Source organism: Pezoporus flaviventris, unplaced genomic scaffold (genome assembly GCF_033815535.1).
Source record: "Pezoporus flaviventris isolate CSIRO_AGI_PZ_B2104156 unplaced genomic scaffold, CSIRO_AGI_Pfla_v1 ptg000035l, whole genome shotgun sequence".
NCBI lineage: Eukaryota > Metazoa > Chordata > Aves > Psittaciformes > Psittacidae > Pezoporus > Pezoporus flaviventris.
In genome coordinates this window covers 4838610-4852756 of record NW_026892583.1, presented here as the reverse complement: position 1 = coordinate 4852756, position 14147 = coordinate 4838610, and the positions used below count along the sequence as shown (strand labels likewise).

The 14147-nt window shown below is 47.5% G+C and overlaps 1 protein-coding gene across 2 annotated transcripts; it reads right to left on the bottom strand.

Annotated features, from left to right (window-relative positions):
- Positions 1 to 1388: 1388 nt before the first annotated feature.
- On the bottom strand, positions 1389 to 13280 carry DLL4 (delta like canonical Notch ligand 4). 2 transcript variants are annotated; one of them, XM_061462295.1, is made up of 11 exons: positions 12858 to 13279; positions 12471 to 12734; positions 11718 to 11775; positions 10763 to 11032; positions 9782 to 9842; positions 9543 to 9673; positions 7922 to 8091; positions 6643 to 6862; positions 5494 to 6202; positions 4635 to 4743; positions 1389 to 3284 (listed from the first exon to the last, which is right to left on the bottom strand). In XM_061462295.1, the coding sequence occupies exons 1-11, from the start codon at positions 12909 to 12911 to the stop codon at positions 3279 to 3281; spliced, it is 2052 nt and encodes a 683-aa protein (XP_061318279.1). In that variant the 5' UTR covers positions 12912 to 13279; the 3' UTR covers positions 1389 to 3278. The 2 variants fall into 2 exon arrangements, with proteins under 2 accessions (XP_061318279.1, XP_061318278.1); XM_061462294.1 differs by lacking the exon at positions 1389 to 3284 and having other exon boundaries at positions 4329 to 4743; positions 12858 to 13280.
- Between the last annotated feature and the right edge of the window lie 867 nt (positions 13281 to 14147).

The following is a 14147-nucleotide window of genomic DNA, read 5'->3' as shown; positions in this document are numbered from 1 at the left end:
GAGGCATCTGTTGGGTTTATTTCACATTGCCGAGGAAGGACTGCAAGCAGGGAGCATCTGCTCGGCTTTTTGTCAATGGCTTGTTTTTCATAATTTGCTCTACAGGGTGAATGTTTGGGGAGGGGGAGGTGGCTTTTTATTTCTGAGTTTCATCTTAGATTTGTTTTTATGGTGGCCAGGGAAAAACTGGCTGGGATTTGAGAGTTAATTTCGCTAAGAATAGAACTGAGGGAGAAACAAAACCATCCCAAGTAAATAGTATTTATGTAACCTTAATAATACACCCAGAAGGACCCTTATAAACCATTATTTGCAGTATGTGAATGAAAAAATTAAAACAATTTGTTACGGTGCTTATCTAACGCCAGTGGGGGTTTGGGGTTTTGTGTTCTTTTCAAAACTAGCAAATTTTGGGGAAAAATAGGAAAAGCATCAACCGCTAAGATGCTTTTTTGGCATTTTGTCAACAGCAACAAAAAAAGTCTGGGTTTAAAATAGAGCAGCACTGGTTTCCCACTCTTATAGGTTTTGCTTTTGTGCATTCAGATGTTGGCCCTGTCGCACCTAGTTGATATAGTGAGAGATTCAATTGTCCGTAAACGTATGTGCTTCAGAGGCTACTAAACCTGCTGGGGGTGTTTTATAGGAGTGTGCTTTTACACTTGTTTTGTGGCAACGTCCTCCTAAAGGGCTGTGGAGGATAATGACTTTGGGATGCCCTGGGAGGACACAGCTGCTGGTGCAGTGGAGGAAACTTAGGAGGAGAAAGCCTGAAACTCCCTCTAATCCCCCAAGTGAAAGACAGATCTCACCCATCGCAATCAAACAAGCAAGGACACCATCTTGCAGGTGTAAATGCAGATGCTGGGCAAGAGTAACCTGAGGGCAAGACCTAGGTCTTCAAAGAAATGGGATTAGAAAGAAATAGTAATCGTATCTTGTTCTGTAAGTGAAACCCAAGCCAGCCCAGCACAATTATTAAGCCGCTTTGAAACGGCGTTGTATCTGCATCTTCCTTGCCATGAGTTGTCATGGAAGAGGAAGAGTGAGATGTTAATAAAAATAACTTCCCTGACAGTTCAGTCCCACTCCATAGCAAGAGGATGTGTATGTATGTGTGTGTATATATATATGTTATATATCACAATATAAATATGTATAACTTTGTCAGATGAATGCCACTCAGCTGAACAACTTTGTTGACAGCAGTTAGCAGTATAACTGTTTTACATAAAGCAGCTGACAGCAGTTGGTGTGTAAAGTGTGACTATAGGGCTGGCTGCGGGGAGCAGGCAGGCAAGCTTACTTCAGGGGCTTCAAGTAAGCTTGGCTGTCACAGAAGCATGGAACCTGAGGTGTAAAAGGACAAACTACAAGAAATGTCATAGTAGCAGGAAAGTATTTTCATTGCTTGAAAAAAAAAATAAACTTCAAACTTTGTCATCACATTAAAAACATTACATGAGAAGTAATAAACATATTTACACTTCTGTTCTGATTATAAATATACATTATATACAAAATAATGTTATAAAACGTAGAAAGTTCAGTGCTTCTGATTTTCTCTTTTTAAATTACTGAAATACTAGTCTTCAAAATAAACTACAAACAGACAAACTAAAACCCATATTATTGATTTCTGAAGGTCATCTTCAAACTGGTCCTACGTGGTCAGAGCAGAAGGTCAGTAGTGGACATTATGAAGGGGTCTTGTCTGCACAGTTCAAGGCAGTCGATGAGTAAGCCCAACAACAGGATTTACAAGGGCAGGAATATCGCTGTCCGAGAGATAGCATGGTCCAGGTTTCTTCAAAGAGATCTTGTTTCCTCCCTCCTCATTCTGTCCCACCCCACGGTCTCATCTCATTCATGTCACAGCACTTTCCACTGAGGTGTCCAGTATTGCTGTAAATAGGTGTATAAGAAAAGAGCTTCTGCACACCTCTGGTTTCCAGGGGCAGGCTTCCCCTTTCTGTGTAGCAATGAATGGGGAATTTCTTTCAATGAAAGAAACAGGATGAGCCTAGAACCTTCTAACTCCAATCTCTACCTGTCTTGGCAGAGGGTGTCTCTGTGGATGCCTTGCTATTGGGTATTTGGAACTGGGATGAAGGACGGGAGATGGGGTGTTGCAACCAGATGGAGAAATTGAAGGGGGGTGGGAAGTCACACTGCTGCTTCTCCTTCAGAACATAACAGCTGCAATTTTGAGACTATTTGCAGTAGAAGGTGGCACCTAATTCAGAAACACGACATAAACCCCCAACTCTGTGTCAAAATAAGGCAGGGGGAGGGAGAGAATGAGGAAGGAGAAGAAAAAAGTAATGTCTATTCACAATCACTGGTAGTGCAAAGGGCATGAAAACAGCTGAGACAGCTCAGTACATAAAGGTTCTAGGAGCTGATTGATTTTAAACGCATTTGTAAGGCTTTAAATAGAGCTGGGATCACGCCTCCTCCTTATCAATGGGGAAGAGGCTGTACGCATTCCTTATCACAACTTTTCCTTCTCGAATGTTTAAATCCACAAAAATCCTGTCCCACACTGTGGCTTGGGTCAATCAGTTCTCCAAAGCATCACCAAATGAGATGACACGTAAATTTGGTATTCCTCTTTCCTTCCTCCTCTCACCCCTTACACAGTCTCCAATACATGCAGCAGGAGAGAGGAGAAACAAGTAGCTGTGTAGCAGGAAGTATCAACCACCCCTGCCCAATACTGTTCAGGTAACTGCAGAAAGAGCAGTCAAGTCTTTGTTTGGGATTGTTAGATTCTCTTAACACATTTTAGGCACTTTTAAACCCAGAAAAACATGGAGACCTCGTTTATACTGTATCCATTATGTGCATAGCAATGTGTCTTTCTTCACACCTTCCACGGTAACATCTGTGATAGTTAAGTGCCTCCTCATCTACCGGCACCTCCCATAACCAGAGTTCTGGAAAGCCAGGGGTCTGTCCATGAGGAACTGGCCTCAGTATCTCTTAAAAACAACATGTTTAACCCCTCTCTCTTCCCTCTGCCTCCCCTCTTCTATAGCCAATGAGATTTCTGGTATCAAACTTCAAACAAGGGCAGTAAGAACAAAAAGGTGTATTGCATCTTTCAGTAAATTCACAGTCTGTCCAGTTCACCCAGTTCCATCCTCCGCCTGAGAGCAGCAAGTTGCATGTAAGTAAAAACAGTCCAATCCAGTTCTGAATTGTAAACAATGCAGCAGGAACGTCCATCTACTGGCATTACCATATCTGAGGTGCAAATGGGCTGATCTTCAGTCTTATACCTGTCAGGATATAAAATAATACCAGGAATGAGAAGGAAGCACAGCACAGAGTACTGCAGAACTAACAAGTATTTCAAACCAAAGCAATTTAAGCCAGATATTACTGCAGATTAACTATCAGAGTTCAATGGTCTTGGCTGGGTCCAGAGACAAAGAATCCCCAGCAAAAGATGTTGTCTTTATGATGAGTAGCCTCTCTACCTGGACTGGGGGGGGAAGAATGCTTACAAATATGGGTGCATTAGGTCTCTGTGAAAAGCATACAGTATAGTTAAATAGCTTGTGTTCAGAAGCATGAAACCTGAATTATGTGGAGAGAGGTTTTAGGGGCTGGCATTCTGAAAACAAAATTACTTCTGGAGATGCCTGATGTAAATCTGGGAGTCTGGCTTGGGTCAGCAAGATCTTCAAAGGAAGATACGGTATGTAGGTCAGTCAGTGGGAATGAAGCGTCTAGCTGTCATCTGTACCTCTGAAAATCCTTTGACTTAGTCTTAAACTTTTAATACTGTTGGTTGACTTGTGTTCCAGCTTGCCTTCAAGGGGAAACCTGATATCCACTCTGGCAAGGGAGACAGCATCCTGCAGATCTGACTTCACAGATCACTGCTACACAGCACAGCAAGCTTCTCTTTCCTCAAGCCTGAAACTACTCCTAAAGACAGCTACACTGAAGGAAGCAGGTATTGGTTAACGTCAAATTGCCTTTAACTTCCATGAAGCCTTTTTCCAAAGGGTCAGTAATTCTTTAGGAGCTGGTTGCTTCTTTAATAACTCCTTTTTAATGTCTTCAGAGTTCAGTGTTAGGCCCTTCCTTTCTCGTGTATCTGTCCTCTGACTTTCTGTATAACATCAAGACTTCCTACATGGCTTTTATGCCTACCCACTAACACATTCAGCTACCTTCCATCTGCTGTTGGAAATCTACATAGCTTTACCCATTCCCACAGAACACAGATTATCCATTGCAGTCATGGGGAAAAAACATGGGTTTACATCAATGGGCCTATGAATGGTTACTATTCATGTAATAGAATGATTTCTATTTTTGTTGTCTAGCTATTTAAGAGGAAATAATCCTACAACATGCTGAATTTTTATGGGCTGATGTTTTGTGCTTTCATCCCCTGCTGACATATCTAAGCTCAAAATCTCTTTAATAGAATCAGGGCTGCTAATTTCCTTATATTCTTCACTGTATGTTCTGTGTGGGCCACTAAAGAGGAGAGGTGAATGCTGGGAAGCATCAGGATCCCTGAAAATAGAGTAACTTCCTTATATGCAATTCTAAAGGATAATTTGCCCCTTTACTTTGTCAATTTATGCTCGTCCACCTGTGTTCTTACTTACCTCTGTGGCTATGATGCACTCATTCCTTTCTTCTGTTATCACGAAGACGGACTGGTACATTGAATCCCTCGGAGAGCATATCGCTGATATCCTACATTCCGGCTTTTCACTAAGGCAGGGGAGAGAGAAATTAACATTAGTTGACTTCTAACAAGCCTGACTCAAAATCTATCATGCATATGGAGGGGTGTAATGAGATAGCCGTGAAGGTGTGGGAGGGGAGTGCAGAGGATGAAGTTTAACATGTTCTATGTGTTGGCAGGACATTATACCAGAAAAGTGGAAGTAAGCAATAATAGCTACTGTCTTCCTACGCTTCTGCTGTGTCCAGCCTAATAGCCTACTTCTCAGATCCCTCAGTGTAACAGCCCCAGACAAGGCTGGGATGAGCTAATGATGAGCCAAACTGATGAGCCAATGCATACTTGCCCTTTTCCTTCTTTGAAGAAGAATAGCTGTTTTTACCCTATCCTTCTCAGTAAGCAGATCATTTTGCCCTTTTAATAAGTAAAATACTTATTTTTAATCACTATATGCCTTAACTGCTCTTCCCCCAAGATGTATTGAGGAAGGAAAGACACTTCTTGCTTTCACCGCTGACTTAGCCGCTCCCATTCCCCTTCACAGTACCCATACTAGCAACACCCTGCTCAAACACTTAATCTAATTAACTTAGCTAAGGATAACACTTGGCTGTGACACACATACTGCAGTATAAAGATTCCTGGATTTGCTCTGGTTTGTTCTGTATATTAGCCATTTGAGGTTTCTTCCCCCCCCCATGTTTTCTCCTCTGCTTCTAGATTGATATGAAGATGAGAAGCCTTAACAAAGACTAGAAGGAAGACTGCATTCTCACCTGTGTAATCTGAGGGGAGACTTTTCTCCTAAACACTTTTCACTTTTGTAGTATTTCTCCTCCTGTGTCCCTCTACTTGTCAGGTCTTTTACCAGATTGTAGTCCAGTTTATGATTCTTGGGTTTGTAGTTTGATTTCTCCAGCCCACAGTCCACTTCAAGGTCTTTGTTTTTGTTGGTGTTTTTGAGCTGGGAAGCTGGAATGAGATTGTCCTTCTGGAAGTCAGACAGGTTGTTCATTGTCTCCAAGTCCTGCTCTGGGTGCATCCTCATCTGTCTGATGACCATTGCTATCATGCAGAACAGTATGAGCAAAGCCACCAGTCCCACCCCCATGGATATAGCAATCCAGGGGACTGGCTTGGGAGGAAGTGTTACAGGCACTGAATAAACTGGCAATTCACAACGGTTGCCCATGAAGCCAGAAGGACAGTAGCAGACAAAGTTGGCACTATAAAGTCCGCTGTAGCATGTGCCTCCATTCTCACATGGTCCAGAAGCACATTCATCTCTGGTTTTGATGTCACAGTTCCTGCCACTGTAGCCTGGCAAGCACGTGCAGGTGTAATCGTTGATCAGGTCATGACAAGTTCCCCCATTGGAACACGGGTTTCTGGCACAATCATTGATGTTTATCTCACATTTCTGACCAGAGAAACCGGGCCGACAGCGACACACACGGATCTGACCAAGGTAAAAGCAATTGCCCTCTGAGGAGAAAAAAGTACAATTAAAAACAAATTAGTCTGCAATGCACTTCACTCAGAAAGCTAAACCTCCCCGGGTTAGCATTTGGTGCTACCTCAATAAGGAGGTTATTTTACAGAACAACCTCATATCTGAAAGTTCTTTCTAGGTTACCCAATCGTATCACCATGCCTTAAAATATTCCCCTACTAAATACACTATAAAGTTAATTTAATTTACTTAATCCTGCCATCATCTGATAAGTCTTGTGCACTGTTTTGTTGCACAGAAAATGCCAGTGAAAAGCCCAGCAAGCGACTAGAATTAGGGTAGATGTGGAATACAGCAGGGAGAGGGACTAATGTACTAAAGGAAGAGTAGAGGTCAGATTGGATTTCTATCACTTCCGCACTGAAAAGCAGGAGTGATGCAGAGACACGCACTTTGGGATGAGAACACTCACCATTTGCACATGGGTTGCTTGTGCACCGGTCCACTTTTTTTTCACAGTTCGACCCTGTGAAGCCAAAAGGGCAAATACAAGTGTAGCTGGCTCCTTGGTCTTTCTCCAGGCAGGTGCCACCATTGAAGCATGGAGAATCTATACACGTCAAAGCGCTGTGCTCACAGTGAGTGCCATAGTAGCCAGGGGGGCACAGGCAGTGATAACCGTTCTCCATATCCTGCAAAACACAACATTAGGCCACTGTTATTTGATGGCACCAAATAATAGCTGTTTGCATGCTTGATTTTGGTCGTCAGTGAGCACTGTTCAGTCCCTGCCCATCCACTGATGTTCAGTCCCTGACGCACTGATGTGACAAAGGTGACATTTGGTGAGTAAACAACTGCAGGCTGGACTTTGAGAGATACAGCTGTGAACCAGCCGTATGCAGCTACACAAGATGCAGTTGTAGGGAGCCTACAGGCAGCTAGACAAAAACATTACTAACGCCACTACTGTCTACTGGGATCCTGGAGGCCTCCCAGAGCAGAATGTGGTATGTGTCAACCTGCACAGCTGGGATCAGGCTATTTGTCTTCAGCATGGGAGCCCTTTTTATTTTACAAGGGCTTACGCTGCTTTGCCATAGATAAGTCACCACCACCCAGCTCACAACCAAACTGCTTTTTCTTTCCAAGTCATGTATATCTCATGGGGAGAATGGAGCTAGGGTCTTGCATCATTAGTTTTAATCTAAACATGCATCAGATAATATTTGCTATCTATAATTGATCAGCCTTTATCAACAGGTAAAATCAATCATTGACTGAAACATACTGAAACACTAGACTGCAGGAAACTAAAACTGTAGAACCCTGCTTTACAGAAGGTGTTCCAGCTGATTGCCCTCATAGTGTCTGACACTGCAGCAGGAAACAGAAGTTTTCATTTGTTATTAAAATAAAGACTTAGCCCATTTCTGTATGAACCTTGGTTTGAGAAGCTTATTTTTTACAGGCCTGCTCCCTCACCAACATTGCATCTTGTCAAGTTCTCATAATGGCTGCCACAGAAACCTAAGGATCGGTTGACTAGTTCTAATCTAGATGATACATCTCCTCCTGTGACAGACTTCCTCCCCTGACACCTCTCGGGAAGGGTTCAGTGTGGTAGTTGTGAGTGTCAGTAACGAACCTGTGTACTATCGAATTCCCATTATGTTGTTACAGAACCATTTGTGGGTAAGGTATACTGGGGCTTGCTTCACACAAAGACTTTACATTTAAAATGCTCTCACCGTGCAACTGCCGCCGTTCCTACAGGGATTGCTGTCACACTCGCTGATCTCATGTTCACAGTCAACACCGGTGAAACCAGGTTTGCATGAACACGTGTAGCTGCCCTGGCCGGTGTTCATGCAGGTTGCTCCGTTTTTGCATGGTCTGTGGTGGGTGCAGTAGTTCAGATCTGCAAAGACAGCAGGAGATGGAGAAAATGTCTTTTATGGCTGGGAAAAGACATCCAACCCTAGCCATTCTATGATTCTGTGATGCTGATTCATATGAACACACTTTAGTCAACAAAAAAGACAGAATTTTCAATGAAGTAATTAATTCTGTGACCAACAGGAATAGTGGGGATGATAATCCAGGTAATCATCAGTAATAATCAGGAATTTCATATTACCCTCAGTTTTAGATACTTCTCTACTTCTCTATCACTGTAATACATGAGCTCTGCGCTTTGAGACCTGGCAAAAGTTTAACTTTCTTACTGCTTTTGTATACTCTCCCTTTTTTACAGGGATAAACCATTAGCTGCAATGGGATTAGATGCCAAATGGAGAATGTACTTCCTAAGTGTGTGTTTCCCAAGTGTGTGTTCCCCGAAAGACACGCCACAACACTATGTACACAACATGTCACATACTAAAACAGTAAGCCCCATCTTTGAAAGGTGTGCTCCGAGGCACATTCTGGGGAGGGAGGGAAGCAATAACGATGTTTTGGCTTGGAGATTTAAACAAACACTGGAAATCTTTTATTGTTTATTTACCATGCTCTCTTGTTATGAATGTTGGTAGTTTAAACTGTCTAAATGCTCTGCTAAGCTTGACAGTCCCCTTTTTTTCCCCTTAAATTTGAAAGAGAGGTTAAGTGCACAAGTTCATAGGACGTAAGCAGAAAATCTTTATTATCTCTATAAATACCATAGAGTAATTGGAATACAACTGGTTAATAGATAACTATAAGCAGAAACAGAGCCATGCAACTTTACTTTTCCTGCTTTATTCAGACTTCACCATCTTAATACTTTAACTGTTCTGAAAACACTTAGCTTGCTTTGAGCACTTCATGATCTCAGTGCCAGCAATGCATATATGGCCTTGAGGACATGACTGCTCAGCTGGCTACAGTTCAGTGATTCAGTGGGTTGAATAGGTGGAAGTGGTCTGGTGTACCTTAAAATGGAACCTGTACTTTTCATTCTTGCTTACATGATTTTTCTCTCATGCTCCAGACTTATCACATGAGTTAACTTCCTTGTATGCAAAATAAGGAAGGCCCAAATGATGGTGTTTACTGCTGCTGGGAACTGTTTAGTAAATTGTTCTAGTTGTACAGGGAATAAGTTAAACTTCACTGGAGCAGGCAGAAAACTTGCCCGTTAACACTCATCCATGTTGCTGGGTTTTTTTTCCCGAGGGGAGAAAAACTTCTTTTTTTACAAGAGCTACCAAAAATGTTTGCTTGTTTTCACCCACAATTGCAGGAATTGGTATCTAGGACAGCGGTGGTACAAACTGATGCCTATGAACATGGACCTTGCAGAAACTTAGTTCTACATCCAATGGGTCAGATTCCTTAGTACTGAGGAGTACCCAATCTTGAGCCATAAGCACGACCTCCAGAACTAACCTTGATCACAGAAGAGGCCACCCCATCCTTCGTCACATATGCACTGCCACTGTGTTTTACACGTCCCGTGGCGGCAGCCTATATGGGGAATGCATTCATCACAGTAGCGGCCTTGCCAGCCGGGGCGACAGCTAAAAGAAAAGCCAAATTAAAACATTAATGACATGGAAAAGAGTTGAAGTTTCTATTACAAAGGGATGTTTTAACTGAAGTTTGGATTGTGATTGCCATCTACTCACATGCACTCTCCAGGCTTGTTGCAATATCCGTTCTGTTCAGTGCATCCAGACAGGCAGATGGCTGTAAAGAGAACATAGGAAAGCAGAAACATTTAGGTAAATACACATGGCACTACAGAATATGCTTTTTAAAGGGTGAATGCCAGCTTTAAAATAACTACTTTGGAAAGCAGTTTTGCACTTGCAAAGCCTTGTTTTAAAAATTCTTGGTACAGGGAGCTCTGGAGCAGGAGGAAGTGGGAAAGGAGAGCCAACACTTGACAAATTGTCCTTTAGTTTTTCTGTTTATGCAACAAACATGAACTCTTGCTAGAAAAGGAACAAGAGGTTTTGGCTTGTGCTCACATTAAGATTCCCACTACCACACCACAACACCCGCCTCATCTCCTCTGGCAGCAGGGATGGTAGAAGCAGTTGATGGATAAGTTGCTAGCATTGTAGCTGGAACAGGTATCGCTGATTCAAGGTTATCAGCCCAGCTCCTTTCTCTGCTAGCTCACTCTTTGCTGCTAATGCTCACAGAGGTGAAGCACAGCGCTGGCAGGCAAAGGAGGCAAAGTCCTCAGCATGCAACCTTCTCTCTCCAGACAGGGAGTGGAAAGGTCAGCACGGAAACATGGCCCCAGGAGCCTGCAGTTAACCATGCACGGCACCTTGCTGCAGCGTCAAAGCCACTGTGTTTTAAGGACTGACCACAATGACAGCAACAGCCAGGGTCAGGCCAGCTCGTGGAATGGGACAAGGGGACATGGGTTTGGGCCCCTCAACAAACAAGCTCCCTGATGGCATGGGGAGCTGTGTTTCCTCAAGGCTTCTTGGGCGCCATCCCTTCTCCCACGCTCGCACCCATTCAGCACAGAGCAGGGCCTTGGGGAGCCGAAGTGGGTGATGCTACTTAGGTCGCTGCTTCCAGTGTGTGTGTGGGGAGCTCCCAACCTCCCTCCACCTCTCGGCAGCCGTTGCCAGCGGCGGGGCACTTACGTTCGGTGCAGTACTCTCCGGTCCAGCCCGGCAGGCAGGCCAGGCTGCCGTCGGCCTCGCAGACATAGTGCCCGAAGCGGTCGTCGCGGCGCTTGCAGAGACGGGAGCAGCTCTCGCCGTAGTAGTTCTCACTGCAGACCACCCGGTAGGAGTAGCGCAGCTGGGTCAGCGGGCCGCTCTGCACGTCCTCCGACCAGTCCTCGCCCACCGACAGCGACCGCTGGATCGACATCTGGCTGATGAGCCAGTCCTCAGAGGGCGGCCGGGAGCCTGCGGGAGAGCGGTCCCGTGTCAGCGGCCGCAGTGCACCGCACACCGCCCGCCACCGAAACCGCAGCGAGAACCCCCCCGTACCCCGACGGAGGGGAGCGGACCCGGCCCCCCCGATCCCATATAGATACATATATATATATGTATAGACACATATGTAAGCGTGTGTGAGGGTGAGGTGCCCCACATACGAGGGTGGCCGTCGGGGTGCGCTCACCCCGGCCGAGGGGGCTCAGCGGAGAGGCCTTTGAAAGCGAGGGCTGCCTTGAAATATCCTTTTCCTCTCTGCTCAGAAAAACATCCCAAAGCCATTATTCCTTTCCAAAGGGCGGAATTCGAGCAAGGTGTAAAATACAGGAAAAGGCGGCCGGGGTTCGCTGGCAGCCTCCCGGCTTTCTCACCGCAGCCCGCCTCGCTTTCCCACGCCAAAAATAAACCGGAGGAAACGCAATTGTGTTGGAGATTAGGCCAGGGCAGAATCAAAGCGGCCCCTGATGGATATCGTCGGGGGACCGGCTCCTGATGGTGGGATAAAGCCGGTCCCGGGAGTTATGGTATAAACAGCTGAGCCGGGGCTGCCGTTAACCGTTTCGGGTTTTGGGGGGGGGGGGGGGGATATAGAGGGGGTAAAGGGGCGCTCCCGACGCGAGAGCGACCCCTGCCGGCGGCGCGCGGCTGTAGTCACCTTCCGGCAGGTAGTTGGCGGGCGCGTGCCAGGCCTGGATGATCAGCGAGAAGGTTCCCTGCGGGAAGAGAGGGGGAGAAACCGAAGTCAGACCGGACACCCGGGTACCCGGCATCCCAATGGGCACCCCAGGAACCAGCCGGGCACCCGGCCTCCCAACGGGAGCCCTTGCACCCCACCCGGCATCCCAGCGGGCACTCCGGCATCCCAAGCAGGCACCCCACCGGGAACCTCACCGGGTACTCAGCATCCCACCGGGAGCCCTGACACCCCACTGGCCACCCAGCAACCCCCCGGGCACCCTGACACTCAACGGGGAACCCTACAGGGTATCCCCGGCATCCCACCGGGCATCCCACCGGGCATCCCAGCACCACCGGTACACACCCGGCACCCCAACAGCCCCCTGCACCGGCATTCTCCCCGCTGCTACGCTCTTCCCTCTCCCTCCTTGCAGCCCGCGGATCCTCACGCTCCCCCCCACCCCTTTGCTTTAATAACGCTTATTATCCCAAGCGCTCCTGGACTGGGTGCGCTTTTTTAATCGCGCTTTTTTTTTCTTTTTTCTTTCTTCTTTTTTGTTTTCTTTCCCCCTTTTTTCTTTTTTGTTATTCTCCCCCCTTTCGTCCTCCTTTGAAGGAAGTTCTGGGAATAAGTCTAAAGGCGAAAGCAGTTTGTTTACGCTGCCGCGCTTCGCCTTGCCCTGCGCCCTCCTGCCCCAGCGCCGCGATCGGGTTGGAAGTGGAATCTCACCGGCCACGTGAAGTTAAAGGGCAACTTGATGGGGCTGTCAAATCTCTCTGTGTCCTTGATGCTGAAGGAGTTTGTGCCCAGTACCGGGGTGATGATGCTGCCGAAAGTGCAGGAGCCCGGGGAGACCACAGCCTGAAAATGCTTCAAGCAAACGCGGAAGAAGGTCCTGCAGTGTGGGGAGCAGGGCTTCCCGCTGGCCAGCGACCCGTGGCTGTTCACGAATTCGTGCAGCTCCAGCTGGAAGACGCCAGAGCCGGACACCCTCTGCACAAAGGGGAGACACACAAAATAGCCAAATCAGACCTTACCCGGCTCCGCCACGCAAACTTGTGCCATCACCCACTTTACAGCTCGCGAACCCTCTTTATTTTTGCGATGTGCCATTACCTGCTGCAAAATCATTAACAGAAACGTCAAGCCAAACGTGCGCAAGGCTGTCATCCTTGTGCTATTCGAGCTCCCAGGTCTTAGTGGGTTTAGTTTTCCTCCTGTATTCCTCAAACGGTCCAAGCGAGTGGCTCTCGGTAGAGGGAGAAAAGAGGCGCGTCACGGCGGTTCGGTTCTCCTGGAGCAACCCGCTCTTCCAAATATTCCCCGAGCACCAGCAGAAATCGGAAGGTAAAATCCAGGTGTCGATCCGCCCCCTTTCTGGGTATTAATCCTGCAGCCGACCGCCGAGCTCCGATCGCCGCCGTCGTCTTTATAAACTCCAGGGCCGGGTGGGATTGGTGGGAGCCGCGGAGGGGAGCGCTGAGCGCGGAACCGCTCCTCCTTCGGCCGGTGCTGACCGCGCTCGGTAAATGGAAAACTTGCCTCGCTTCGAGCTGTTTATATAGTTGCCTCGCATCCTCACAAGCTCATTATGTAAACTGTCAGTCAGACTCACGGGAGATCCCTCCCCTTTTCCATCTTTCCTTTCTGGAAAAGAAAAAAAAAAAAAAAAAAAAGAAGGAGCCAAATGTTGCGGGGAGCTCTCGTATCCAGAATTAATACCCTGCTGCTGCCGCCGCCGGTGCCGCGCTGCCCGCCGCGGGGCCGAGCTGATTACGGCCGAGCCGAGCATCTGGTGAGATATTTACGGCGCTCACCCGGGGAGAGTCCCCTCGAAAATCAGACGCCGCTCAGCAGAGCAGCCTTCCGCGGCGGGCGAACAATAGATGAAATGTTTAAACAACACGTTAGTTAGCTATTAGTTACTTGGTTTGCTCTCACTTCTCCCCCTCATCCTGTCCCGCTCCTCGTATCCCCCAGCCCGCCCTCACTCCGCGGACGGAGCTGCCCTGCTTGGAGGGAAGCTTGTCCCTGGTGGAAAGGAAAAGTAAAACGGTGCTTGCTCGACGGGCAGGCACCCGGGGCGGCCCCGCCGCCGCCTCCGGGGCGCAGCAGAGTGCTCGGAGGGGGAAGAGGGGGAAAAGCCTTGCCGGAGGTCCGGCGTGATTCGTGACCCCAGCTAACGGCGATGTGCCGCGACCCACCGAGAGAGGGGCTGGGACATGGGCACGGCGGAGGTCTGCAGGCGCTCGGTTGCCCTTCCGAAGCGGTTGGCAAACGCGCACTGAAGCGAGGTGGCTGAAGCCGGAGGCAGGGACGAAGCCCGGCTTTCCTGCTGCTGCCCCGGCCCCCAGAAACACGGGCGAGGTGGGAGCGGGGCAGGGGCCGGGGTCTGGCGTGTGCCAG